A 27,761-nucleotide genomic window follows, 5' to 3' on the forward strand; every position below is an offset into this window, starting at 1 on the left:
TCATGACTACAGAGACACAGGTGAGAAGAATGAGCTGAGAAGTATGAACAAAAAAGTGATGGAATTTGGTATCACTGGGTGTAGATGCTGGAGAATAGTGAAGCATTGAAGTGTAAAGTTCTAAACTTATTTTTAAAGTGTAAGATTATTTGTATTATTGGCAGTGATGGGGAGAAAAGGAATGAAGGAAAATGAGTGAGTGCTTTTTTTTTTGACACAGCACGAGTTGGGGTCGGTGGGTAAGGCAGAGGGAGGGGGGAGAGAGACTCTTAAGCAGGCTCCATGCCCAGTGTGGAGCCTGATGCGGGCAGAGCTCAGTCTTACAACCCTGAGATCATGACCTGAGCCCGAACCAAGAGTCGGACACTTAACCGACTGAGCCACCCAGGCACCCCTCAGTGAGTGACTTTAAAAAATTTTTCTAACAAAGTAGTTTTTTTTTTTCCATAGTGAGGAAGTAAATAAATATGTTTCTCTCTGGGGAGGAAAGCGATAATTTCCATTTTCCTGGGAATCAGTTAAGCCTCATTTTATGGTAAATGTAAATAGCATTTTTTATATTGTACCATATGTTTTTTGAGGTAATTCCACATATGTAAAATCATGCTTAAAACAAAAATCTGTATTTATATTCATGCATATATTCATCTACTAAATATTGTGTATAGCATGTGATATACACAGATAAATAAAACAGGCCCAATCTTTAAAGTCAATGGGAAGAAAATATGTTCACAAATAAATTCTGTACAAGGCACTATGTAATAAAGCCAGACTAGTTCCCGTTTGATAGAAAAATTTTAGACACAGAAGTTAAATGATTTGAATCCAAATCATTGGCTCTGCCAAAACTAGCACTCTAATTTACTGACTTCTAGCCCAGGCCTCTAGGGATTATAGTATATAATGGTATCATTATTGCAAAGAGTGACTGAAATGTCATATGGAAAGGAAATGAAAAACATAATAGATGGTTTTTTGTTTGGTTTATTTCTTTAAAGCCCAGATTCTAGCTATAAGATATTTATTAAATAAATCAGATCTCAGAGTTACTGATGAAAATTGGCAGTTCTGTACCCTTCTGTATCCTAGAGTCCTGTGTCATTTTAGATTGTAAGGATGAGTGTCAATGAAATACTAGGCAACTCTGAGTCAGTTGAGAGGGCAAGAAGAATCAGAGGGACTACTGAATTAAACCCTGAGTAATGGAACATGGAAGCTAGTTTTAGGAAGTCAGGTAAGAGGCTGAAGAAGAATTCAGCCACTACTGGAGGGTGTGCTGTCTGACAAAACATTTTAGATCCTGGTTCTAGCAATAAAGAAAGCAAATGAAAATATTCTTGTCTTCCTGGAACTTACATTATGATAGGATAGGCAAGAACTAAAATGAAATATATGACATTTTAGAAGGTGGAAAATACTCTGGAGGAAAATAAAGCAGGTAATGGTGAACAGGATTGTAACTTGAAAATAGGAAAGACCTCACTGAAAAAGAGGCATTTAAGGAAGGATCTAAAGGAGGTAATAAGGTAGTGGATTACATAGCTACGTGGAAGAGAATAGCTTTCTAGGCAGAAGAATGCCTAATATGTTTCAAGGATTGCAAGGCAGCCAAGGTGGCCAAAGTAAGGCAGGGGGAAAATAGCAGGAGGCAAAGTTAAATAGGATATGGGAAGCAGTATAGCATAGGACATTATAGGCCATTATAAGGATACTGACTTTCAGTTTGAGGGAAATGGGGAGCCAATGCAGGTTTGAGTAAAGGAGTGGCATCTGATACACATTTTAAGAGTACCACTCTAGCTGCAGTGCTGAAAATGGACTCCTTAAAGGGCATAGGAAGAGTCAAGAGACCAGTAGGAGGCTGTTGGAATTATCTTAGCAAGAGATGATGATGATGGCTTACAACAGGATGGAAATGGTGAGGGTTATGATAATATATGGAATGCATAGCATAGGATTTGCTGATGAATTGGATGCAGATCCAAGAGAGGAGTGAAAGATGAGTCCAGAGTATTGGCCTTTGCAAATGGACAGATGTCATTTATTGAGATAGAGACATGGAAGGAGAAATTTCGAGCGAAAGATCAGATACTGAGTATTAGACATGTTAAATGTGAGATGCCTATTAAGATATTCAAGTAGATATTAAATAGTTAGATGTATGGGTCTAGAGAAATAATTTAAGAGTAGTCCATTTATAGATGGTATTTAAAGCCAAGAGATAAAATGAGACCACCAAAGGGATGAATATAAATAGAGAAGAGGGCCAAGAACTGAACTCTGAGGCATTTCAACATTTAGAATTCTGGGTGATGAATAGGAACCAACAATATAATGTAGAAAGAAGCAACCAGTAGTGAGATATGAGAACTAGATCTGTGTTGTTTTGGAAACCAGTGAATTAACTGTTTTCAGAGAGGAGGCAGGAATTAACTTGGACAAATGCTGAGGACTAAGGAGTCACCAATGCATGTGGCAACATGAAGGTTATTACTAACTTTGGTAAGAGCAACTTAAAAGGGTTTTTGCTGCATAGGACAGTTGAGAAAAGTGGTAATTGCTAGAAGGGAATGTGAGGTCAAAAAAGATTTTTAAATGTGAAACATTCCAGCATGTTTGTATATCAGTGGGAATGATCGAAAGAGAAAAGTTGATGCAGGTCTGTAGGAGGCATTAATGATCAGGATCACTATAGGCCAGGATTTCTCAACCTTGGCATTGACATTTTGGGCCTGATAATTTTTTTGTTGTGGAGGGCTGTCTTTTGCATTTTGGGATGTTTAGCAGCGTCCCTGGCCTCTACCCTCTAGGTGCCAGTAGCACTTTCTCAGTTGTGACAACCAAAATGTCTTCCCACATTGCCAAATATACCCAGGCTGTGAAGAGGGGCAAAATTGCCTCTGAGTGAGAATTGCTATTAATAGGCTGATGACAGGAGTTTCAAAGCTGGAGTTGTTTTAGGGAAGAAGACAAGTGAAGAGTCTGGGAGTAGCAAGGAAGGCAGGTATCTCAGTCTCGGGTTCATCCAGTTGGAGTTCAATTAGAGTGAGAAAGTACAGTGGAAGTTTAGAGTAGATGTTCAGAATAGGAGATTTTGCTATTGACTGAGTATGAGTTCTAGAGGTTAATGACAGAAAGGTTTTAGGAATTGGTTAAGATGAGAAGTGGAATCTGAAAGAGGTGGTATAGGGAGCCATAGAGAGATTGGCATGATGAGATAGTTTTCATAATCTCAAATTAGATTTGGTTGGTGCAGTCCTGGCTTTAGGGTGGGAGCAAGGGGTGGTACAGATCAGGAGTCATCTCTTCACTCCTGGTTGTATGTGGAGGCTATACAGAGCATTGAGATACTTCAATCCTTTTAATTCCTTTTCTAATGAAAGTATTTGATGTTTTGAGCACAGGAGACAAGATGTATATACAAGTAATTGCACCATGAAGGAATATGCTCTTATTCTGTATTGTTAGAAGAGAAAATTGGGAAACATAACTTAGGGCAGAGATTTCCCCAAACCAGACAAGGCTAATCCTGGTCCTTGAGGTTTTTACTGTTCCAGAGTGAAATGAGAATACTAAGGGCTATGAAATGAGTTTTTTTGATCGACCTTTTTGCTAATTTGTGGGTGCTTACCTTTTTTATTATCCTTGTATTTTTGTGAGATATATAATTTACTAATTTTTTATTTCCTATTCTTGGAAGTTAAAATAATCCTTTTAGAAATACAAGGCGGGGGCATCTGGGTGGCTGAGTGGGTTAAATGTCCAGCTCTTGGTTTTGGCTCAGGTCATGATCTCAGGGTTGTGAGATCAAGCCCCGCGTCCGGCTCAGTGTTCAATACAGAGTTTGCTGCTCTCCTTCTCCCTCTGCCCCTCTCCTCACGCTCTCTTTCAAATAAATAAATAAATCTTTTGAATAAATCAAGAAATACATACATACATATAAACAAGTAAGCCAATTAAAAGTTGGCAACCGTGTGTCTCCAAAAATTCAGTTCAACAAATACTTTTTAAGTGCCTACTCTGTACCAGACACTGCTAGTCTCTGGGATACATGGTGAACCAAGCAGATGTTATGCCTGATGCATGGAGGTTAGACTAGTGGGTTCCTGTGGACATTTGGGTTATTGTTGGTTTTAGTTTTTCTTATAAATAATAGAGCAATGCACATCTCTAGTTAACTTTCTTAGGTTAGGTTCTCAGATTCCATATTACCTTTTTAGGCAGTCTTTTCACGGCATTATTATCAGAATATTTAGGTCTTATGAAAATAGTGTCTTTAAAGAGATTGGTTAAGATAAACTACACAGTTTGGGCGCCTGGGTGGCTCAGTTGGTTAAGCGACTGCCTTCGGCTCAGGTCATGATCCCGGAGTCCCGGGATCGAGTACCACATCAGGCTCCCTGCTCGGCGGGGAGTCTGCTTCTCCCTCTAACCCTACCCCCTCTTGCGCTCTCTCTCTCTCACTCTCTCTCTCTCTCAAATAAATAAATAAAATCTTAAAAAAAAAAAAAGATAAACTACACAATTTATATTTACTTATTCTTGCTCATTAATTTTATTTTTTAATTTAAAAAAATTTCTTCAATTTTAAAAAATATTTTAATTCCAGTAGAGTTAACATGCAGTGTTATAGTTTCAGGTGTACAATATAGTAATTCAACAGTTCTGTATATTACTCAGTGCTTATCAAGATAAGTGTACTTTTAATCCCCTTCACCTATTTAACCCATCCTCCCACCCACCTCAGCTCTGGTAACCATCTCTTTGTTCTCTATAGTTAACAGTCTCTTTTGGTTTGTCTCTTTTTTTTTTCCCTTTGTTCGTTTGTTTTGTTTCTTGAATGGGTGAAATCATATAGTATTTGTCTTTCTCTGACTGACTTATTTTGCTTAGTATTATACTCTCTAGATCTATCCATATTGTTGCAAATGACAAGATTTCATTCCTTTTTATGCCTGAATAATGTTCCATTATATATATATATATATATATATATACCACATCTTTAGTCATCTATTTTTTTTTTAAAGATTTATTTATTTACTTCAGAGAGAGAGCATGTGCATGTGCAGGCAGGGGAAGGGGCAAAGGGGGGAAGGGGCAAAGGGCGCTCAGAGGGGAGCCCACTGCAAGGCTCAATCCTATGACCCTGAGATCATGACCTGAGCTGAAATCAAGAGTCAGGTGCTTAACTGACTAACCACCAAGGCACCCATATCCATTCATCTATTGGACGGTTGGGCTGCTTTCATAATTTGACTACTGTAAATAATGCTGCAGTAAGCATAGGGGTGCGTATATCCTTTCGAATTAGTGTTTTCATATTTTGGGGGTAGATACCCTGTAGCACAATTACTGGATCGTATGGTAGCTCCTGTTAATTAATTTTAATGCAGTTTCTAGATGTGAAACAACTATAACTGGGATATCATAAATTATTCTCATGTCATTTTTTTTTGTTAAAACTGCTGCTTTTGAAGTTTCTTTGGAGTTTTTAAAATTCTTAATACCCTTTACCTCCACAAGATGGAGTAAAAGTTCTAGATAGGAACTGTTAATCTGAAATTGGAGCTTGCTTTTTATATTAAATACCTTTGCCTGAAAATCTCGAACACTGATAGTATTTATATATCAGACTGTGGAAACAACTGAAAATTCATACAACTTTCCTGTGTGCCAGAAAGATTCTTGTCATTTAACATGGGAAATACACTCTTCTGGTGAAAAACTTTGCAGTGCCCCTTTCCTTTTACTGGGATATAAGAAGCAAAAATAATAGAAAGTCATGACTCCTTTTTATTATACCTTGGTTGTGGGAGGGGTGGATTTGATTGTTCATCTGTAATGAGTAGTTACCATTAGGCAAAGGGATGGGCTTTATTTCATCTTAGTATCTTGTTCTTTACTTGGGCTTTGGTTTTTCATATCTTAGGTAAACTTTTACTTAAATCTAAGTTGTTCCTGGGAATTTCCTACTAAAGGTGTGTAGACTATGTGAAATCCAAGAAAACATCTTTGATTTCATTCATTTGTTAAAAAATGGTATTGTTTTAGTGTGTTTACATATTCATTGCTGTATGTATTATTTGCTATTTACTAATCTGTTTTAGGTTGCTACTGTTTTTTTTCCTTATATCCCAGTTGCTTAGTACATAAGATTTTGAGACCTTTGTCTATGTCTGTGATGAGCATTATACAAAGATTTTCTTTTTCAGTTAAATGATTCTTAGAAATAGTCTAAGTTAGATTTTTCTTTGCCTTTTTTTTTTTTTTTGGTCTTCTGTACATATTTTTCTTTTCCTTCTTGTCACCATTGAGCAAAATGCAGGGTTTCTAAATCAGTGTTGTCTCACAGAAATAAAGTATGAGCTACAGATGTAATTTTGGATTTTCTCATAGCCACATTAAAAAGATGAAAAGGAACAGATGAAATTTATTCTAATAATGTATTTTATATAACCCTATAAGTCTAAATTATTAGCATTTTAACACATCATCAATTTAAAACTGTTCTGTGTTCTCTTTTTATATATTAAGTCTTAAAAACTTGGTATATATCTTATACTTATATCTTGATTCAGACTAGCCACGTTCCAGATGATCAGTAGCCACATTGACAGTATCAACTGCATTAGACAGCATGTTTCTAAGTAGTTACAACTCAAGTTCTTCACTAGTTTAGAGACTAAAGAAGTTACTTGTGAGTTGAGATTATTACACGAAGACTGGTAGAAAATGTTTGCATATTGTCAGCAATATATCTCAGGTGGCTTCTGGCCCATGATTCCTAGAGTGATAAGGAATTCTGCTTTAATAAGAATGAACAAGCTTATCAAAGTTCCTGACATTGCTAAATCTGTACAGAATACCTTGGCATCTGAATTAGGATATGTTCAGTATAAAAGAACCCTCGAACTTTGGTGGATTAAAATAACAAATACTTATTTTTGTTCACGGTATTTCTTGTTTCTTGTCCCATGTGGATGAGCAAGGAGGACCTCTGACCTATCATAGTCACTCCCAAATTAAGGTTAATGAGGCCTCATCTCAACACATACTTTCACAGTCACTATGGCAAGGGGCAAACAATTGTGGGTTATATTTTAAATCCTGTTTCATTGTTATGAATAAAATTTTAAGACTTTTATTAGGGAATATTTCATATAAAATCACACAAAGTTACAAAATACTGTAATGAACTCCCCACGTGCATCACTCAGTTTCCCAGACAATATGCCTCTTATCCCGGACATTGTATGATCTATGCAAAAATATATCTAAAAAAAAGTACCATAATTTTATTATCATACCTAACAAAATTAACAATTATTCTTTGGTAATATCTGCTACTATCTCTGTATTCAGTGTTTCCTAATTGTTTCAAAGACACATCTTTACAGTTGGTTTGTTCAAATAGGGATCCAAACAGTATCCATACATTGCATTGGTTGATACATCTTTAAGTTTGTCAGTTTACAACAATTCCTCTCTTTCCACTCCTTTTTTATTGCCATTTTTTTTGGTTGAAGGAATTGGATTGGTTTTCTAAAGAATTTCCTATATTTCTGCATTTGGTTGATTGTATTCTTGTGGTACACAATTTGATGTGGTTCTCTATCCCCGGTATTTCTGTAAACTGATAGATCTAGAGACTTGATTAGATTTGGCTCAGTTTGCCAAAATAAAAGTTACTTTTATGCTTTTTTTCCTCATGTGAATATAAATCTTAGCTCTGCATAAATGGGTGTCACCCATTATCATCCAAATGTAATTTTGTTAACATTAGCTCTGTTTGGGTTTACTGGTCTGCTTTAACTTGTAAAAGGAAACTAAGACTGCTGAAAACTTATCCATGTTTTTCTTCTCAATGGGATTTATTTTATCTCATGATTTGGTACACCATTGTCCAGTCTTCTAAGTCAAAATATGAATATCAGTAGGAACAGGTTAGACTCTATCATGTTGAAACTAATTCTGTTGTCTTTTATTTGTGGATAAATGTTCACTTTCTTCAACATGATTAAGTTCAGCACAGAATGTTCTAACTTCCCAATTTTCAAGACTAAAATTTTCCTTATTTGCCTGGCTGTTAAGCAAACAATGGAAGTATTCTTGCCACTATTGTTATTTCTCAAAATTCTTACCATTTTTTATTCCTTTATCATTTTATGTTTTCTTTTAAGTATTCCATCAGTACTTCAGTAATAGTATATGCTCTTCTTTTTCTTCTTTTTTAAGATTTTATTTATTTGTTTGACAGAGAAAGAGAGCACAAGCAGGGGGAAGCAGCAGGCACAGGGAGAAGCAGGCTCCCCGCTGAGCAAGGAGCCCGATGCGGGGCTCGATCCCAGGACCCTGGGATCATGACCTGAGCCGAAGGCAGACGCTTAACCGACTGAGCCACCCAGGTGCCCCTTAACTAGAATTTCTAGTAAATTAGTACTATTTCCATGGTGATGATACAGCTCATTCAAAATAAAGTAACTTGTTAACGAAATTACTGGTTGAAAAATAAGAGCACACGGGGCGCCTGGGTGGCTCAGTCGTTAAGCGTCTGCCTTCGGCTCAGGTCATGATCCCAGGGTCCTGGGATCGAGCCTTGCATCGGGCTCCCTGCTCAGCAGAGAGCCTGCTTCTCCCTCTCCCACTCCCCCTGCTTGTGTTCTCTCTCTTGCTGTCTCTCTCTCTGTCAAATAAATAAATAAAATCTTTAAAAAAAAAAAAATTCTAGTTAATAAGGCATAACTATTTAACTATCAGTATCTTTTGTTAATTTTTAAAGCAAGAGTTCTTCTCAGATTTAGCTGTTAATATCTATTTATTGTGTTTTCTTCCTATTTGGATGATTTGTTATATAAACTATTTTTAACAGTTTGGGGATGGGAAAGTAAGAGGAATTAAGTAAGGTTACTGATGTATTTATCCTGTGAGGATATGAAGAGTCTATAGGAAAGACATAGTATTAGCAGGCTGAAATATAACATTGTATACTCTTTGTCAATAGACTTATTAATCAACTATGGCAATTGGACATCTGTATATTTTGCATTCTTGTTTTTTGTGCCATAGGGGAAAATAACAAGGAAGTAAATTACTGTATAAAGGGTTTGAGAAAGTTGCAGGGTATGGTCTAATGTATTAGACTCAGTATTGTTGACCTAGTTATATCAAGAGGAGATTAAATTGTATTCAGTACATTTAATCTGCTAAAACCTAGAAGTTTAATTATTAATTAAGAACATATCTTAGAACTAAGATGATAGTAATATAGCCATGCTAGATAATTTCTCCACATAATTTATTTTTTGTTCATCATTCACTCACTTATTGATAGCCATATTTTGTCTTTACTATTTTTGTATTTATTATTTTTTTAATTTTTATTATTTTTTTAAATTTTATTATGTTATGTTAGTCACCATACAATACATCATTAGTTTTTTTTTAGTTTTTATTATGTTAATCACCATACATTACATCATTAGTTTTTGATGTAGTGTTCCATGATTCATTGTTTGTGCATAACACCCAGTGCTCCATGCAGAACGTGCCCTCTTTAATACCCATCACCAGGCTAACCCATCCTCCCGTACATCATTAGTTTTTGATGTGGTGATCCACGATCCCTTGTTTTCGTATAACACCCGGTGCTCCATGCAGTACATGCCCTCCTTAATACCCATCACCGGGCTAACCAATCCCCCCTCCCCACTCCCCTCTAAAACCCTGTTTGTTTCTCGGAGTCCATAGTCTCTCATGGTTCATCCATCTCTCCCTCCAGTTACCCCCCCCATTTTTCCCTTCCTTCTCCTAATGTCCTCCATGCTATTCCTTATATTCCACAAATAAGTGACACCATATGATAATTGACTTTCTCTGCTTTAATTATTTCACTTAGCATAATCTCCTCCAGTCCCATCCATGTTGATGTAAAAGTTGGGTATTCATCCTTTCTGATGGCTGAGTAATATTCCATTGTATATATGGACCACATCTTCTTTATCCATTCATCTGTTGAAGGGCATCTCGGCTCTTTCCACAGTTTGGCTATTGCGGACGTTGCTGCTATGAACATTGGGGTGCATATGGCCCTTCTTTTCACTATATCTGTGTCTTTGGGGTAAACACCCAGGAGTGCAATTGCTGGGTCATAGGGTAGCTCTCTTTTTAAATTTTTGAGGAACCTCCACACTGTTTTCCAAAGTGGCTGAACCAACTTACATTCCCACCAATAGTGTAAGAGGGTTCCCCTTTCTCCACAACTTCTCCAACATTTGTTGTTTCTTTCCCTGTCCATTTTTGCCATTCTAACTGGTGTAAGGTGGTATCTCAGTGTGGTTTTGATTTGAATTTCCCTGATGGCTAATGATGATGAACATTTTTTCATGTGTCTGTTAGCCATTTGTATGTCTTCTAAAGAGAAGTGTCTTTTCATATCTTCTGCCCACTTTTTGATTTGATTATTTGTTTTTTGGGTGTTGAGTTTGAAACGTTCTTTATAGATCTTGGATACCAGCCCTTTATCTGTAGTGTCATTTGCAAATATCTTCTCCCATTCTGTGGGTTGCCTCTTTGTTTTGTTGACTGTTTCCTTTGTGTATTTATTATTTTAAAGATTTATTTATTTATTTTAGAGAGAGCATGTGCGAATGGGGAGAGGGGCAGAGGAAGAGAATCTTTGAGCAGACTCCCTGCTGAGCTCAGCCGGACGTTGCGCTCGATCCCAGGACCATGAGATCGTGACCTGAGTGGAAACCAAGAGTCCGACGCTTAGCCAACTGAGCCACCCAGGCGTCCCTATAGCCATATTTTGTCTTTAGCTCACTATTCTTCAGAGAAGAGTTGAACCATAAAATACTGTTATTACATGAAGGAACCCCCCAGGTCTAAGGCAAAAAGGAAGGGGGAAAGATTAAAAAAAAACAAAAATTTTATTGTGGTTTTTGTGTGTTCATTTTTCTGAGAAAGGACAAAAAAAATCAAGCCTCACATGAGTGGGGCAGAAAAGTTTATAACTATATAATGGTCCAACTTAGCTCTTAGAATTTATGTAAAAGGGAGTGCTATTATTATTGTAGCTTCTGTTATAATTATTTTTAAAAAATACAAACCATCAATCAATAGATCAGAATGTTAAGACTCTCTAAGAGTTTAAAAATTATATTTAAGGGGCACCTGGGTGGCTCAGTCAGTTAAGTGTCCTACTCTTGATTTTGGCTCAGGTCATGATCTCAGGTTATGAGATCGAGCCCTGCATTGGGCTCCACACTGGGCATGGAGCCTGCCTAAGATTGTCCCTCTGTCCCCTCCTCGCCTCCTTCCCCCTCTCTCCCTGTTTCTTTTTCTCTCTCTCCCCCTCTCTAAAAAAATAAAAATAAATATTATGTTTAAGATTATGTTTGTTACTGGAAGCAAGTAAGCATCAAGAGGCCTGTTTAAATAAATGGATATGTCCAAATGTTGGACTACTATATAACAATGATAAAGATGAGGTAGATGTACATATACAGTTAGAGAAAGAACTCTAAAATACATTATTACATGAGGGGATGCCTGGGTGGCTCAGTCAGTTAAGCGGCTGCCTTCGGCTCAGGTCATGATCCCAGGGTCTGGGGATCGAGTCCCAGGTCCAGCTCCCTGCTCAGCGGGGAGTCTGCCTCTCCCTCTCCCTCTGCCTGCTGTTCCCCCTGCTTGTGCTTTCTCTCTCTCTCTCTGGCAAATAATTAAATAAAATCTTAAAAAATAATAATAAAATACATTATTACTTGAGAAAAGTAAGGTACAAAAAACGTATAATGTAATGCAGTTCTTTAAAAGGATATGTGTGGGGGGCGCCTGGGTGGCTCAGTCGTTAAGCATCTGCCTTCGGCTCAGGTCATGATCCCAGGGTCCTGGGATCGAGCCCCGCATCGGGCTCCCTGCTCCACGGGAAGCCTGCTTCTCCCTCTCCCACTCCCCCTGCTTGTGTTCCCTCTCTCGCTGTGTCTCTCTCTGTCAAATAAATAAAATCTTAAAAAAATAAAATAAAAGGATATGTGTATGCTGGCATATGCAAAAATATTTTTCTAGAGGGATACACAAGAACCTTAACATGATTTTTATGTATTTTTTGAAGTTTTAATCATTTGCATCTACTACTTTAATTAAAATACATAAATATTAAAGGTACATTTGTGTGTAACAAAACATTGGAAGGAGGTCTTTAAATTTCAGATGTGAATTTTGTCCTTAGAATTATTAGAAAAGGCATTAAGAATCTGTGTTATTTTCCTTGTTGTAGGAAATGTTATGGTTCTTGAACTGTTACTTAAAAAAGGATTACTTTTTCCTAGGATTTCCACTTAAACAGAGTTAATTTGGAAGAATCTTTAGGAGTAGAAAATTCTCCAGCTGGTGCTAGACCAAAGAGAAAAAACAAGAAGTCTTATGATTTAACTCCAGTTGATAAATTTTGGCAGAAACATAAAGGAAGGTAAGTAAGAAAAACATCAGTAAGTTAAAGATTCACCCCTTATAAGGAAATGAAGATGTCATCTGACTTAATGAATTTGATGAAAAAAATCAAAAAGATCATGGTCGTTCTTCTACACAATGAGTAGGAGCTATAATTAGTCTATAGGGATATATCTGTTTCTTCCCGGTTCCTAGGTTGTGTCTTGTTGTTTTTCAGGGGCCACTTCCCTTTTCAGTAAGCTCATACCATATGATTTTGTAGATTTTACAGGTAGTCTTTCTAAATTGTGTTGTTGTCCCCACTGACCTTCTGCAAGACCATTTCTGCCTTTCATTAAAATAGGTTTTTATGATAGAGAAACATTGAAATGTAATCTTCCCTCTTTGTTCCATGTTTGCCTTCATACAAACATAGTTTTAGATCTCTGTGGAGAAGAGAATACCTAAACCTGAAAAACGTTTATTTAAAGCACATTAGAAATAATAATTAGCTGTGTGATTTCTTATAGGCAGATATACAGATCCCATTGCTATGTCCCTTAAAGTTTAGGGTATTTCATGGGCTCAGTAATTGTTAAAATAGTTATCTAGTGGTCATTATGGCTGGAGAAATCATTCTAAACCAAAAAAAAAAAAAAAAAAATCATTTTTCTGAGAGAAAAAGAATGCTGCTCCTCAACAATTATGAAATAAAATGTTATTATTATTTTGAGTATTTCAGGTATTACTGTACCTATATATGTGACCAAGTCCTGATATGGCTGTTCTTTTTGACCTCATTTATGTTTAAACAGAAGTAAGATAAGACTTGATTCAACCAGCTGGGTTTTTTGTGTGTTTTATCTTTTTATTTATTAACTTATTTTTTTAACATTGCAAAGTCACATTGCTTATAACAAGGAATTTTATTTTCTCTGCAGCGAAAAGTCCCTGTCCTCCTCTTTCTGACTGGCAATTTGGGTACTGTTATAATTTATTTTAAATAATTTTCTTCTCTTTGGAATTTCATAGTCTATGCTTTTTGCCATAGTGGCAAGGTACAAGAAATTACATTTACATTATTTCTAAAGGATGCAGGATATTTTAAAATTAATCTTAGGATTTATATTTTCTAGTAGAAAAAAGCTTAAGAAAAAAATCTCGGGGTGCCTGGGTGACTAATTCATTAAGCGTCTGCCTTTGGCTCAGGTCATGATCCCAGGGTCCTGGGATCGAGCCTCCATGCTCTGCGGGAAGCCTGCTTCTCCCTCTCCCACTCCCCCTGCTTGTGTTTCCTCTCTCGCTGTCTCTCTCTCTCTGTCAAATAAATAAATCTTTAAAAAAATTTTTTTTCATTTATGGAAGATTTGAATATTTTCTTTATATATTTAGGAACAATCCAAGAAGTCAGTTGAATAGTAAGAACTTTAATTTTTTGTTTGTAAGAATAGCCCTGAATAACTCTCCCTCTGAATGTCATACTACGATATTCTAGAAATATAGTAATAGCAATATGGGCACAAAGACACTGGCAGATAGTGTGGAATAAAACAAGTTACTTAAATCTCTCTGAGCTTCAGTTTCCACATCAGTAAAACGTAGGTATGATAATTCTACCTGTTGCCCTATTTCAGAAGGTTTTTATGAAGTTGAAGTGAAATAATATAAAGAAGTAACTTACCCAGAGTCATCCAGTTGTCATTGATAAAAGCAAGAATAAAGCCCAGTCCTGGAAGATCCCAAAAGGCCCTGGTCCTAATTATTAATACAGTGTACCTCACCAAGATTGTGGTTAGGTTATATGAGAGAATAGAGACACATTCTTCGCACTTTGTGTTTGGCATACAGTAAACACTCCATAAATGTAAGCAGTTAATGATGTCTGTTAGCTCTGAGATCTAAAATACTGGAGATTTCAGGATCATCTAGTTCAACCAGCACATTTTAATATGCTCAGTGCTATGTTCTGCCAGCATAGAGTCTCTTGAAGCGGAGGTTAGCGCCTGTGGTTGTCATATAAAACTGGACCGTGGTCTTCAAAGTCCTCTCAGGGTCTTCTGTCATTTCTCTCAGTGTCTACTGGATGAAATGTGCTGATCATTAATGAAGTGCTATCAAATGTCAGGGCAAAGGGTTTTTGTTTCATTGCTGCTCAAATATGACCTTTTCTTTCTTAAAGGAAGAAAAGCTTCTGGCCTCCTCTAAAGCTGTAAATGAAAAATACTTACATTAGGAACCATTTTATGGTCAACATACACTTATTTAGAATTATTCAAGATTAGTGCCATGTGAAATTTTTTCTATCAAAGCTTCTCAATGATTGCAGATCACTTGTGTCTGAAGTCTATGGAAATTACTGCTAAGCCACACTTGCCTGGAAGAAGACATCAGGCTTTAGACCAACAAAACTGTGACCTATGTTCTATTTTTACTAGCAGTGTTCTAAGATACTAAGCTTACAGAATTAAAATTTTTTTTCACAATTACTTGCATGAAATATTTTTTAAATGCCATCTTTGTAATTATATGAACCATCTGACCCTCTGTGTTAATTTGGGTGGTAATATTTAATTGATGTTTCATATACCATACCTTCTCTTCTTTGTTTTTCAGTCACTTAAATGTTTTACTTTTCTTTTTCTAACAGTGTATATGTGAAGAAAAATGTGATATGGTTAATGAAAATAATAGAAATAAATTTAAATTTGCTTAGGTGTATAAGAATTATGATACGCATTTTAAAGAAATAGTATTTATAATATAAATAGATATCCAAGGATATATGGTTATATTTATGCTAAATTTATGCTATATCATATGTTAAATATATTCAAATTCAAATAGGTACATTTAAAATAAAAATAAATCCTCATTGAGTATATTTCAGAATTCACACAAAATCAACATTTTAATGTCATACTCATAGTTCCTTTTATTCAATACTGTTTCAGTCCATTCCCAGAAGTTGCAGAGTCAGTTCAGCAAGAACTAGAATCTTACAGAGCACAGGAAGATGAGGTTAAACGACTTAAAAGCATTATGGTAAGATTTCCTTTGCTTTCTTAGAATTACAGGGAAGCAGGACATCTGGAGAGAGAAAGAGATTAACTTTTTTTTTTCTCATGAAAATTTGAAACCATTCATTGTTTTAATAAGAAGAGTATTCTCAACTTACATAAAAGATCTTTGTCAAAAAGAAACCTGAATAATGAGAAGAGCAAAGTGTTTTAAAAGAATCTGAACTTACGGTCTGAAAAAATATATAATGTGGCTTCATTTTAGAGATATATTTTCCAGTGCTGCTCATTCTACTACACTTTGACCTAATCCCAGAGTTCAGCTCTACTATTTATTACTACATGACCTGTGGCAAGTCTCTGTACCTATTTCTTTATCTGAAAATACTTGCTGGTCCTTCATCATCCAACTTATTAGACTGGTGGTGACCAGAACTTTTCTGTAACTGTCAAAAATGGATATGCTTGTTCCTTAGAGGAGAAGAACTGTTACTCTGAGTGACTTAAATCTTAGTGTTTATCACTGATCTTAGGAATATATTGATTTTTATGCTTCTGAGATCTTTTTTTCCTCCTCAGGGACTAGAAGGGGAAGATGAAGGAGCCATAAGTATGCTTTCTGACAATACTGCTAAGCTTACATCAGCTGTTAGGTAAGTAAGCAGTATATGCTCTTTAAGTCTTTCTGTTGATAAGATTTATTTTGAACGTTAAAAACTTGGCTAATATTTTTATAATAAGAAATAGTAGGTAATAGCATAGACCTTGGAAAAACTAAATTGTGTTTTTAATGTGTTCCAGCTGATTTAAATTCCCTTTTTCATATAACAAATCATTTGCTTCTTTCACTAGTTAGAATTGTATAATGGGATATTTTTACCGAGAAGATAGTATTGGTGATAAAATAATGCAAATTATTATTAATTTTATCATTGCTGCTATTATTTTATTAACTAAAGGTTAAATGCAATTTCTTTCTGATATTTATGAAATGCCATCAAGAAGAGAGGAAATGTGTTTTAGATATATAGGTAAAATTGTTTTTCCATTAATCTGACTATATTCTAAACCTCCAGATTTTGGAATCAGAAAGTGAAATGGTGGAATAATGATATTTAAGAGACAGATTACTTTAAACCAAGAAGCATTTCGCCTATATTAAAGTAGTGAATACTGTGTATGGTAAAGCTTAGAGATTAAATTCATTTGATAGACAGTTTAACTTGTCATCTTGTCACTTTTTTTACTGTTCTAAGTTTCCTCAGAAGAAACACCCAGGTGTGTGTTTTATTAAGGTCTGTGTCATTTTCTTAGAAAATTTAATGGTTAATTTTCAATTTTTTGATACTTGTAGTTCTTTGCCAGAACTCCTTGAAAAAAAAAGACTTATTGATCTCCATACAAATGTTGCCACTGCTGTTTTAGAGCATATAAAGGTAAATTTAACTTTTCCCCCCCACAGTATTTATGTATTCTATTTATATAGGGTTTTATACTTTTTAAGATGATTTCATATTCCCTATCCCATTGAGGCCTCACTATAACATTATGAGATACAATTACCAAAGGCAACATTATTACCTTCATTTTTCACAAATGAGGAAGCTTAAGAATCCAGAAAGAATAGTGATTTGCCAAGGTCACACGTTCAGTAAATAGAAGTTAGAATCTGTGTTATTTCTATTATGTTGCCTCAATATTGCCTCAATACTATCTCTACACTTTACTATGTTAACAGTAGACCTGTGTCTAACCATCAATAATACAGATTTAGACACCCCTTTTACTATAGTACTATCTAAAATGTCCATTAACTTTTAGTTTTAGATGAGTCTTTCACCATTAAAGCTTCTGTCTCCTGTTGTACTGTGATTTTGAAAATAGTAGATTGTATTTTCTATATGTTGTTGTTATAGCTCTTTTACCTCATTACTTTGTTCATGATTATCCCATATCAGCCTGACTTAATCAGCCCCTCAGTATTCTACTGTCACTTATTCTCTGGGTGTGGAGCTGAATTTCAAAGACAGATTGACCATATGCTAGAACATGGTTATTACTAACCCCTGCTTTCCATGTGATATGTTACATTTGAAAAAGGAATGTAAAAAAGCTAAATATGCTTGTTGCCTGTCAAGGATGTTGATAACACCTTGAATTTATGGAAAGGGGACTTAAACATTTTTCTTTTTTAATGATCTAAAAAGTCATAAGAATAGGAAGGAGTTAGTACAGATGGATAATGGACAGTGTGCAGCATGGAATTTAAACATGCATAATTTCTTTTGTTCCACATCTCAGTATTGATATTTGCTATTTTCATGTACCTACAGAAATAGAAATAGAATAATTGTGCTGTTTATAGATGACTCTGCTGATGATATTTCCCTTCCATATGTAGCATCTTTGTAAAATGGGAAAAGGTTGCTCAGATCTGTAAACACCTGAGGTCATTGTTTCCTGTGGAGATAATGTATATAACCAGGTGAAATGTAACAGAGAGCTATATTGAGAATTCCCTTCAGTAGGAAAGAAAGGCTTTGCTTACAAGGTGAAGAATGAATCTAATATAAAAAATTTTTTAAATTTCCTGTTTCAGAACAAAATATAAGTTCTAGTTTATATCTGTTAAATTGTAATTATATACTGAGGATCTTATGATCCATTAAACATTTTTAGAGTACTTGCTGTATGCCAGGCAGGGTGCTAGGTGCTACATGCAAATAAATAGACAAGAAGTAAAAAACAAATTCTAAGAAGTTATGACAGTTGTTAATAGTCCTATATGGGCTTTAAGATTTAAGCTGTTCTTTGGATTTCCTTTGACTTTAGTTTTTTTTGTTTGTGTATTTTTTCATTAGTAAAGTTTATTCTTATATTTTACTTTCTGACCTCAGGTCTCATAGCTGTAAAACCAGGAATATGCCAAGCTCAGCTCCTCCATCAAACCTGATTTGTGTAACCCAAAGTAACTGATTATTGTACCTGTGGAAAGCACTCAATTTCATCCTATTCATAAAACTTTACAAACATTATCCTGCTACAAATTTATATGAATATACTCCAGGTCAGAGACTAGAGCTTATGGTTTGGGAAAATTCTAGCTAAAGTAATTGACTTATTCAGTCATGTTTTTTGAAACTGTATGTTGTGCTAGGCACTGGAAGTTCTGGGGTAAATAAGACAAGTTCTCTATTCTCTTGGAGCTAATATTGTAGTAACAATAAACAAAGTACCCAAATTAGAAAATAGATAAGATAACTTCAGTCATTTAGGTGACGTAAAAACAGGGTGATAGAGAACAGCTGAGAGGGCTACTCTAAGTGGTTAGGGAAATCACCTTTGATGTGATGTTTGGGTTGAGACCTGAATCACATGGAGCCACTTAGTAAAAATCTCAGGGCCAACCATTCCAGTCAGAGGGACTAAAAAGTGCAAAAGCCTTAGGACAAGGAACGAGGTTGGTGTGTTTAAGGATGTAAAAGAAGACTAATAGTGCTTATGGTGAGGAGGGAAAAAGTGATAGACTATGGGATCAAGAGAAATAGCAATTTAAGTGTGATGGGAAGTCATTGGAGATTAATGACATGATCTGATTTGCGTTTCAAATGGAGAATTGAAGAGTATGAGTGATGGGTGAGTTCTGGAAATAAGTGTGGAATTGAAAGACAGCTATTACTACTGTCTAGATGAAAAATGGTGTTTTTTTAAGGCAAAATTTACTATAAATTCTTTATGATGTTTATTTGTAATTTTACACTAATGATTTTATATGAGTTTTTCAAAATCATTTTGTGCTAGTAGAGGCCATCTGTCTGACTTTAACATGCTACCATGCATGACCCACATAATTCTGCTTTAAGACCTGGTAATTTGGCTCTCTTTATAAAACAAGTTCAAACTAATTTGTCATTCAGTGTGTTAAGTGATTTTATTAAAAAGCCACATATTTTGGGATAATTGTTCTGCTTTAACGCAAGGAGGACACCCTTTTAACAGGGTCTGATTTAAAGAAACCGTGCTACAAAGGACATTCACTTGGAGAAGGAAACTGATGCCCTCTATAGGATACACTGTTCCTCATTGGGTCATTCTTAAAAAACCCAGTCAACATCAGAACATCTTTAAATATCATTGATAAAGGAGAATATTTATCTTAAATACTTACATATCAGTTATAGTTGTATTTAATAAACTGCATACTCTAAGAAATATTCTGATACAAGAAATTCTTTTAGTGGAGAAAAATTGGAATGTTTTCTGTGAAGAGTCCTTGTAATGTTGACCCTCTCTTTTAAGTTATTCTTCCTCCTTGTCAAAATTAGGATGTAAATTCTGCTATTCCCAATATTTCTCATTACTGCTGGTTATAAAATTTCTTCTTAAAGTTTTCCATAATTATTAAATTTCCAGCCTCATAATATTTACTTTTAAGTGGCGTGTTTATTTGTACTATTACTATTCTACACCAGGTACCTCTGGCTGTAATGTTCCTATTAGCTAAGTAAGTAGTTTTCTCCATGGTCACTTGCTCTTTTCCCCAGTTTATTGACTATTTGAGCTTCACTTCTTTGTAAACTTTTATTCACCTAATATTTTTTATTACTATTAGGAAGAATATTATGACTTTTTATGAAGAGATCTTAGAACATTTCCCTTGGTATTCATTCATCTTCATTTCAGTTTTGCATATTTCTCCTTTTGGGATGTTTAGATCATAGCTGCTTTTTACATTTCCTTAGATCATTTTCTGAAGCAGAATACTAGAAGGAAATAATTTCTTTAGAAGTCGTGACAGTTATCTGGCAATCATTGTTTTGGTGGAAAGCTAGAAGTAGCACATCAATTTGCAACAACTTTGGCAAATATTATGTTACTATTCTAAGGGTTTTAGTGGCTTGGGTGGTTAACTTTAGTTTAATAGATTAAAGAGTAAATTGTTGAGTTCTCATTTGTTTCGAGTAATCCATACCTTTTAAATCTCTCCTTAGCAATTCTTTCATTTCTAATACAAATATGGCTTCACCACTTGCTGGTTTTTGGGGAATGACTCCTGGGATTACTTAAATAATTTATAGACAGATTTTAATTTATTTCAGTTATTGTTATCCCACCTGCATAGTTAAACTGAATTAAGTACTCTTTAGCAGATACCTAAGAAAAGGAAAAGACCCCTATGTGTAAGTCATAGTAGATGAGAGTTAGAAATGGCATGATGTACTCTTTCCCCTAATGCTCCCACCTGAAAGGAAGATCTCTAACATCTGAACACTCCATCTGAATACAACCAGCAAAAACAAGCTGTTAGTAAGCTGTTATGGATTGAGGCTTCACTGGTGCTGAATTTTTATTTTTGTTTTGCTGCTTCTTGTGGAGAAAGTTAAGAGGTACTGAATTAGATCTAAAGACATCATCTGATCAAGCAGATGTACTACTGCCTTATGTCTACACTCTGTACAAGGTTTAGCCCTTGGTAGCAGTGCTAGCTTTTAAACTTAGCATCTCCTCCAGGGGGCTTATTTTACTTTGGCTCAACTTTTTATCTCTTCTAGGGGAAGACAAGCTTTAAAAATAAAATAGACACTCTCTTAACTGATTTCCACTAGTCAACATGCCAAATTAACTGATGCCCTTTATTCCCTCTATAAAACATAGCGGCTGCTGGCCACACTATGACATGCAGACAGCTGGCGGCTAGGATGCCTCACAGTTTGAATTTTTTGCTTACCTAAGAGTTATTTATATTTGATTCCAAACTATTTATGCCAATTGTATGAGTAGGAAAAGAGGATTGTTTCTTTAAAACTAGGTTATACACCTTAGACTTATTGAAGATGGTGATTTAACTCTTGTTTAAATTAGTACTAGGTTAAAAAAAAAATTTTTTAACTGTAAAAATTGGGAAAATCTTGAAAAATACTAAAATTGCTTTGCAAATGTCTGTAAGTTTTTTGGTTTCACTTCAAAGAATCTGAAACTAGAAATCATAGGTGATCCCTTATAGATGTGCTTTATGCAGGAAAGAAAAAAAAATTTAGTGAAACCTCTGCACTCAAAGAAAAGGTATCGGACCTACATCAGCTGATGAGATGAGCATAAGGCAGGGTTATCTGCGCACATTCCGACCTTCTCTGTGACAGGCATCTCCAGCACGGAGGCAGCCCTGCCTCACACTCACCGATGGAGCACCGAGACATTGGGATAAAGACCTTTAGAGGAAATGGGAGAAGAAAAAGGCTGAAGGAGAACAGTTTCTTTACCATTACTCTCTGGACAAGATATTGGCTACGTTTGCAAGGGGCATTTATGTGGAAACCTTTAAACAAGGTGTGATCTTTATTTTATCTGCATTTAGTGTTGCAGATGAGTTGTAAACCCAACTGAAAGAGGAATGCCCTTCAAGAACTTTATCTGAAAGCTCCAAGTGTACATTTAAGTGTTACTTGAAAGGAGGACCTTTGCATGGCAGCTAATAGTGCTTTCTGCTAAGCAAGATTGGTTTATATGATCATAATTAATATTTGCTGAATAATACACTAAAAGTGCTTCATGAATAGTGTCATCTGTGGAGCTTAAAAATTGAGGAAAAAAGAATATATACATCATGTCTGATAGAAAACATCTGCCACGATGCTATATAATTAATGTATGCTGAATGTGGTTCCATATTATTTCACACTTTCAGAAGTCCACTGAGAAGAAAACGCTCACGTTGCCAACTTCGTATACTTTGTTGGTTGGTACTGCTTAGGAAGGGTTCATAGAAACACTCACCGTCTCTCTTCAACTTTATCTTTCTGCTCCCTACACCTGTTGCCTATTCTCTCATGTTCTCTTCCCTCTTCCTCTACTCATACATATGCAACAAAAAGGGGAGTATTTATTTCCCCAAATTGTATCAACTTAATAAGGACTAAGAAATCATGATTATAAAATAAATGCTATAAAAATTGGAAAAAAAAAAAAAAGATTGACAGACAATTGTGTATTTTAGGTCTTAAGTTAAAAGTCAGTATTTAGAATGTATGTTTGTGTTTTATATTATACACACACACACACCCAAAACACAGGTTTGTGGGGGTTTTTTTTGTCATTCTTTACATTAACTGACTTTCATTAACTGATCACCACTCCCCTATCACAATAGGGAAGAAATTTTACTGTACTAGAAATCAGAACATTTCTCTGGCTGTATTTTTTTTTTTTTTTTAATTCTTTTGAAACAGAGAAAGAGAGAAAGAGCATAAGCAGGGGAGAGAGGCAGAGGGAGAAGGAGAAGCAGACTCCCCTCTGAGCCAGGAGCCCAATGGGGGGCTGGATCCCAGGACCCAGAGATCATGACCTGACCTGAAGGCAGACGCTTAACCGTCTGAGGCGCCCAGGCGCCCCTCTCTGGCTATATTTTAAATGATCTCAGTATACATACCAAGCGAATGTTCGTATGATCTTGATGTCTTTTCGAGGCAGGGGGACAATATGTTCCGTAATAGAAAGTCCCCAGTGGATAAGCTCTCATTGTCTTTTACCTCTTCTTGTCCAAATAAGATGAGTCACTATCAGAACTTGAAGTTTTCTTCAATTTTTGACCAAAGGTAGCTCTTGAATGAGTGGAATATCCTTTAACTTCTCACTCACTGTGAATTTCAGGAGACTATTTCCACAACTCCCAAAAAAGTGTGTGATTACCTTTCTCTAGCTCTCTGCTCTCACTTCTCTGCCATCTGCTTTTGAGAAGATAAAGCATTGTCATTGAGATCCAATTATAAAGATTAAATTCAGAGAAATAAAGACTTCTCAGAACATTCAATAAGAAAATAAATAACCTAATTAAAAAATGGGCATAAGATTTAAACAGACTTATCTGAAAAAGGTATATAGATGACAAGTAAGTTTAATCTCGTTAATCATTAGAAAAATGGAAGCAAAAACCACAATGAGACATCACTACACATCTATTAAAAATGTCTAAAATTAAAAAATCAATCATGCCAACCTTTGGCAAAGGTACAGAGGAACTAGAACTTTGATACACTGCTGGTAGAAATATAAAATGGTATATCCACTTTGGAAAATAGTTCCTCAGTTTGTAAAATGTTAAACAGAAACCTATCATTGGTCCAGCTGTTCCATTCCTAGGTATTTACCCAAGGCAAATGAAAGCCTATGTTTATTGTACACAAATATTTACAGCAACTTTGTTGTAATAACCAAAAACTGGAAACAACTCAATGTCCACTGACAGCTGAATTGGATAAATTATATCCATAAAATGGAATACTATTCAGCAATGAAAAGGAAGGTGCTTTGACACATACAACAATATGGATGAATTTCAAATACACGAAGAAGCCACATTAAAGAAAAGTACATAATATGATTGCATTTACATTAAATTCATAAAAATGCAAGCTAATCTGTAGTGACGAAATGCATATCACTGCTTGCCTAGTAACCTGGAGAAGAGTATTGGAGGGCCAAAAGGGAGGCATTACAAAGGAAACTTTTCTGGGTAATGAATGGTAGGTTCACTATCTAGATGGTGTTCATGATTTCATGGGTATATATACATACATACATACATACATACATATATATATATATGTATGTATGTTATAAATAAAGATGCTATAAATGCCCATGAGAAGGTTTTTGGGTGGATATATTTTTAGCTCCTTTGGATAAATACCAAGGAGTTGGTTGCTGGATCATATGATAAGAGTATGTTTAGATTTGTAACAAAACTGCCCACTGCCAAACTGCCTTCCAAAGGGGCTGCGCTATTCTGCATCCCCACCAGCAGTGAATGAGAGTTCTTGTTGCTTCACATCCTTACCAGCATTCGGTGTTGTCAGCATTGGGATTTCAATGATTCTAATATATGTGTAGTGGTATCACATTGTTTTAATTAGCAGTTCCCTAATGACATATGATGTGGATCATCTTTTCATATGCTTACTTGCCATCTGGATCTTCTTTGGTGAGGTGTCTGTTCCCATCTTTGGCCCATTTTTTTAACTGGGTTGTTTATTTTCTTAATGTTGAGTTTTAAGCATTCTCTGTATTTTGGGGGAAAATGTCCTCTAATGGATGTATCTTTTGCAAATATTTTCTCCACGTCTGTGGCTTGTCTTCTCATTCTCTTGACGGTATCTTTCACAGAACAGAAGCTTCTCATTTTAATTAAGTCCAGCTTATTTTTTTCTTTCGTGGATCATGCCTTTGGTGTTGTATCTATTAAGTCTTTGCTATACCTAAAGTCGACTAAGTTTTCTCCTATGTTATCTTCTAGGAGTTTTATAGTTTTGAATTTCCCTTTAGGTCTATGATCCATTTTTAGTTAATTTTTGTTAAAGGTAGGGTCTGTGTCTGGATTCATTTTTTTTTTCTCTTGCATGTAGATACCCAGTTGTTCCGGTACTGTTTGTTGAAAAGACTGTCCTTTCTCCATTGAATTGCTTTTGCTTTTCTGTGAAAGATAGGTTGACTATATTTGTGTGGGTCTATTTCTGCATATCTCTTTTCTGTTCCATTGATATATTTGTCCTACTTTTTGGCTAGTAACACATGGTTAGGTATTGTAGCTATATTTTAAGTCATAAAGTCCTCTATCTTTTTTCTTCTCCTTCAATATTGTTTTGGTTATTCTGGGTCTCCCATGTCTCCATATAAACCTTAGAATCAGTTTGTTGATATCTACAAAATAACTTGCTGGGAGTTTGATTGAGATTGTATTGAATCTATAGATCAAGTTAGGAAGAACATGGAATATCTCTCCATTTATTTGGTTTTCTTTGATTTCTTTAATCAGAGTTTTGTAGCTTTCCTCATACAGATCTTACACGTATTTGGTTAGATTTATAACTCTTTCTTTTTTTATTTTTTTGAGTACTAATGAAAATAGTATTTTTTATTTAATTTCAGATTTAAATTGTTCATTGCTAATACATCAGAAAGCAGTTGGCTTTTATATATTAGCCTTGTCTCCTGCAGCCTTGATATAATCACTTACTAGTTCCTGGAGTTTTTGTTGTTGTTTCTTTGGGATTTTCTATATAGACAAGCATGTCATCTGTGAACAAAGACAGTTTTATTTCTTCCTGCCCAGTCTTTATTCCTTTTATTTCCTTTTCTTTTCTAATTACATTAGCTAGGACCTTCATTATGCGGTTGAAAGAGTGCAAGAGGGGACATCCTTGCCTTTTTCCTACTGTAGCCATTGACTTTTGTATATTAACCTTGTATCCTGCACCTGTGATATAGCCGCTTATTAGTTCCAGAAATTTTTGGTTGTTTTTTGAAATTTTCTACATTAACAGTTGTGTCCTCTGCAAATGAAGAGTTTTGTTTTTTTTATTCCCAATCTGTATACCTCTGATTTCCTTCTCTTGTTTATTGCATTAGCAAGGGCTTCCCATACGGTGTTAAATAGGAGTGCGAGAGGGGGCATCCTTGCCTTGTTCCTATCTTAGCTGGAAAGCATCTAGTTTCTCATGATTTGCATTCTATTTTCTAAAAGAGATTGTAGAGAACTGTTATAATTTCTGCTTTAAATGTTTGACAGAATTCATTAGTGAACACATCTAGACTTTATGCTTTCTGTTATGGAAGGTTATTCATTATTGATCAATTTCTTTAATAGATGTAGACGTATTCAGATTATCTATTTCTCTTTTAGTGAGTTTTCATGGATTGTGTCTTTCAAAGAAGTGGCTCATTTCATCTAGATTCTCAAGTTTGTGAGCATAGAATTGTTCAAAATACTCCTTTATCATCCTTTTGATGTCATAGGATCAGTAGTGATGGCCTCTCTTTCATTTCTGATATTTTTCCATTTGTGTTTTCTCTCCTTTTTTCTTAGTTAACCTGGCTAGATATTTATCAATTTTATTGATCTCTTCCAAGAGTCAGCTTTTGGTTCCAGTGATTTTCTCTGTTAATTTTTTGTTTTTAATTTCACTGATTTCTGTTCTAATTTTTCTTATTTCTTTTCTGGTGCTTACTTTAAATTTAATTTACTCTTCTTTTCCTGGCTATATCTTTTAAGAGTTCAACACATTGTTGTTATAAATTAAAACTAAATGCTTCTGAGAGTCATAGTAAAATAAGACTTATTATAGTTTACAAGTGCCATATAAATCTATTTTTTCCAGAAATATTATAAATAAAGCAGTTTTTGGTATTTCATTATAATAAGGTTGCTAATATTTGTATTTTTAATACTTTTCATCTGTAAAGATCGTTTCACATACATTTTAAATTTTTTATTACATAGATCACTTTAGTCAGAGTTTTTTTTAGGAGTCAATATATAGTATCATTTATAGATTAAAGTTGTTTATTCTAAAACAGATTTAAGGCAGATTTCACAAATAGCATATAGGACAAAAATAATGAAATAAAAATGGAGTAGGTGACATATAGTTATAATGATAATTCTCAAATTTGGCTTTGTATTTTCAGGCAACCAAGATTTAAAAAAAGAGAGAGATGTGATTAAGTTTAAAAAAAAACAAAACCCTTCTTATCAGAAAGGAGAATTTGTTTTTTATTCTTTTTTAAAAATTTTTATTTATTTATTTTAAGTATACTCCCACTATGGGGCTTGAACTCATGACCCCGAGATCAAGAGTTACATGCTACACTGACTGAGCCAGCCAGGCACCCCTTAAATTTAATTAATTAATTTATTTATTTAAGTATATTTATTTATTTTAAGTATATTTTTTATTCTAAGCAAAGTGTTCCTTAGCATCATATCACAAAATACATTGCTTATATTGGGCATTATCTAGAATAAATTAAGTGATGTAATGGTATAGTGTATTAATATCAGTTACACTCTTGTGTAATGAATTTTAATATAACATAATTTTAATTCTTGTGTACTTAATTTTAAAATAAAATAATATATAAAATAATATAAATATTATCAAAATATATTATAAATAATATAAATATTAATATAAAATTCTGTATAGCAACTTTAATGAACGTCAAAGGTATAATATTAAAATATAATTCAGGGGCGCCTGGGTGGCTCAGTTGGTTGGGTGTCTGACTCTTGATTTCCACTCAGGTCATGATCTCAGGGGGATCCAGCCCCACATCCAGCTCCATGCTCAGCAGGGAGACTGCTTGAGGTTCTCTCTCTTCTCCCTCTGCCCTTCCCCGTGGGCCCCCCACCCCGCTTGCACCTGCTCACGCACTCTCTCCCTCTCTAAAATAAGTAAAATCTTTTAAAAAATTAAAAAATATATATAATTTAGTGAGGGCAGTTTTATGAGTTTCCAATGTAGTAAGGTCTAAGTT

At 35.0% G+C, this 27,761-nt stretch overlaps 1 protein-coding gene across 2 annotated transcripts in view; it reads left to right on the forward strand.

Annotated features, from left to right (window-relative positions):
* The window catches only part of SCFD1 (sec1 family domain containing 1), a 102,554-nt gene that overhangs the window by 26,468 nt on the left and 48,325 nt on the right, over positions 1-27,761 (forward strand). For both annotated transcript variants that reach the window (XM_032404874.1, XM_032404873.1), the window contains 4 exons: positions 12,336-12,475; positions 15,387-15,477; positions 16,032-16,105; positions 16,807-16,888. In XM_032404874.1, coding sequence (XP_032260765.1) covers positions 12,336-12,475; positions 15,387-15,477; positions 16,032-16,105; positions 16,807-16,888 — 387 coding nt within the window. The remainder of the gene's footprint in view (positions 1-12,335; positions 12,476-15,386; positions 15,478-16,031; positions 16,106-16,806; positions 16,889-27,761) is intronic.

The sequence above is a fragment of the Phoca vitulina genome, unplaced genomic scaffold, assembly GCF_004348235.1.
Source record: "Phoca vitulina isolate PV1807 unplaced genomic scaffold, GSC_HSeal_1.0 scaffold7, whole genome shotgun sequence".
NCBI classification, from domain to species: domain Eukaryota; kingdom Metazoa; phylum Chordata; class Mammalia; order Carnivora; family Phocidae; genus Phoca; species Phoca vitulina.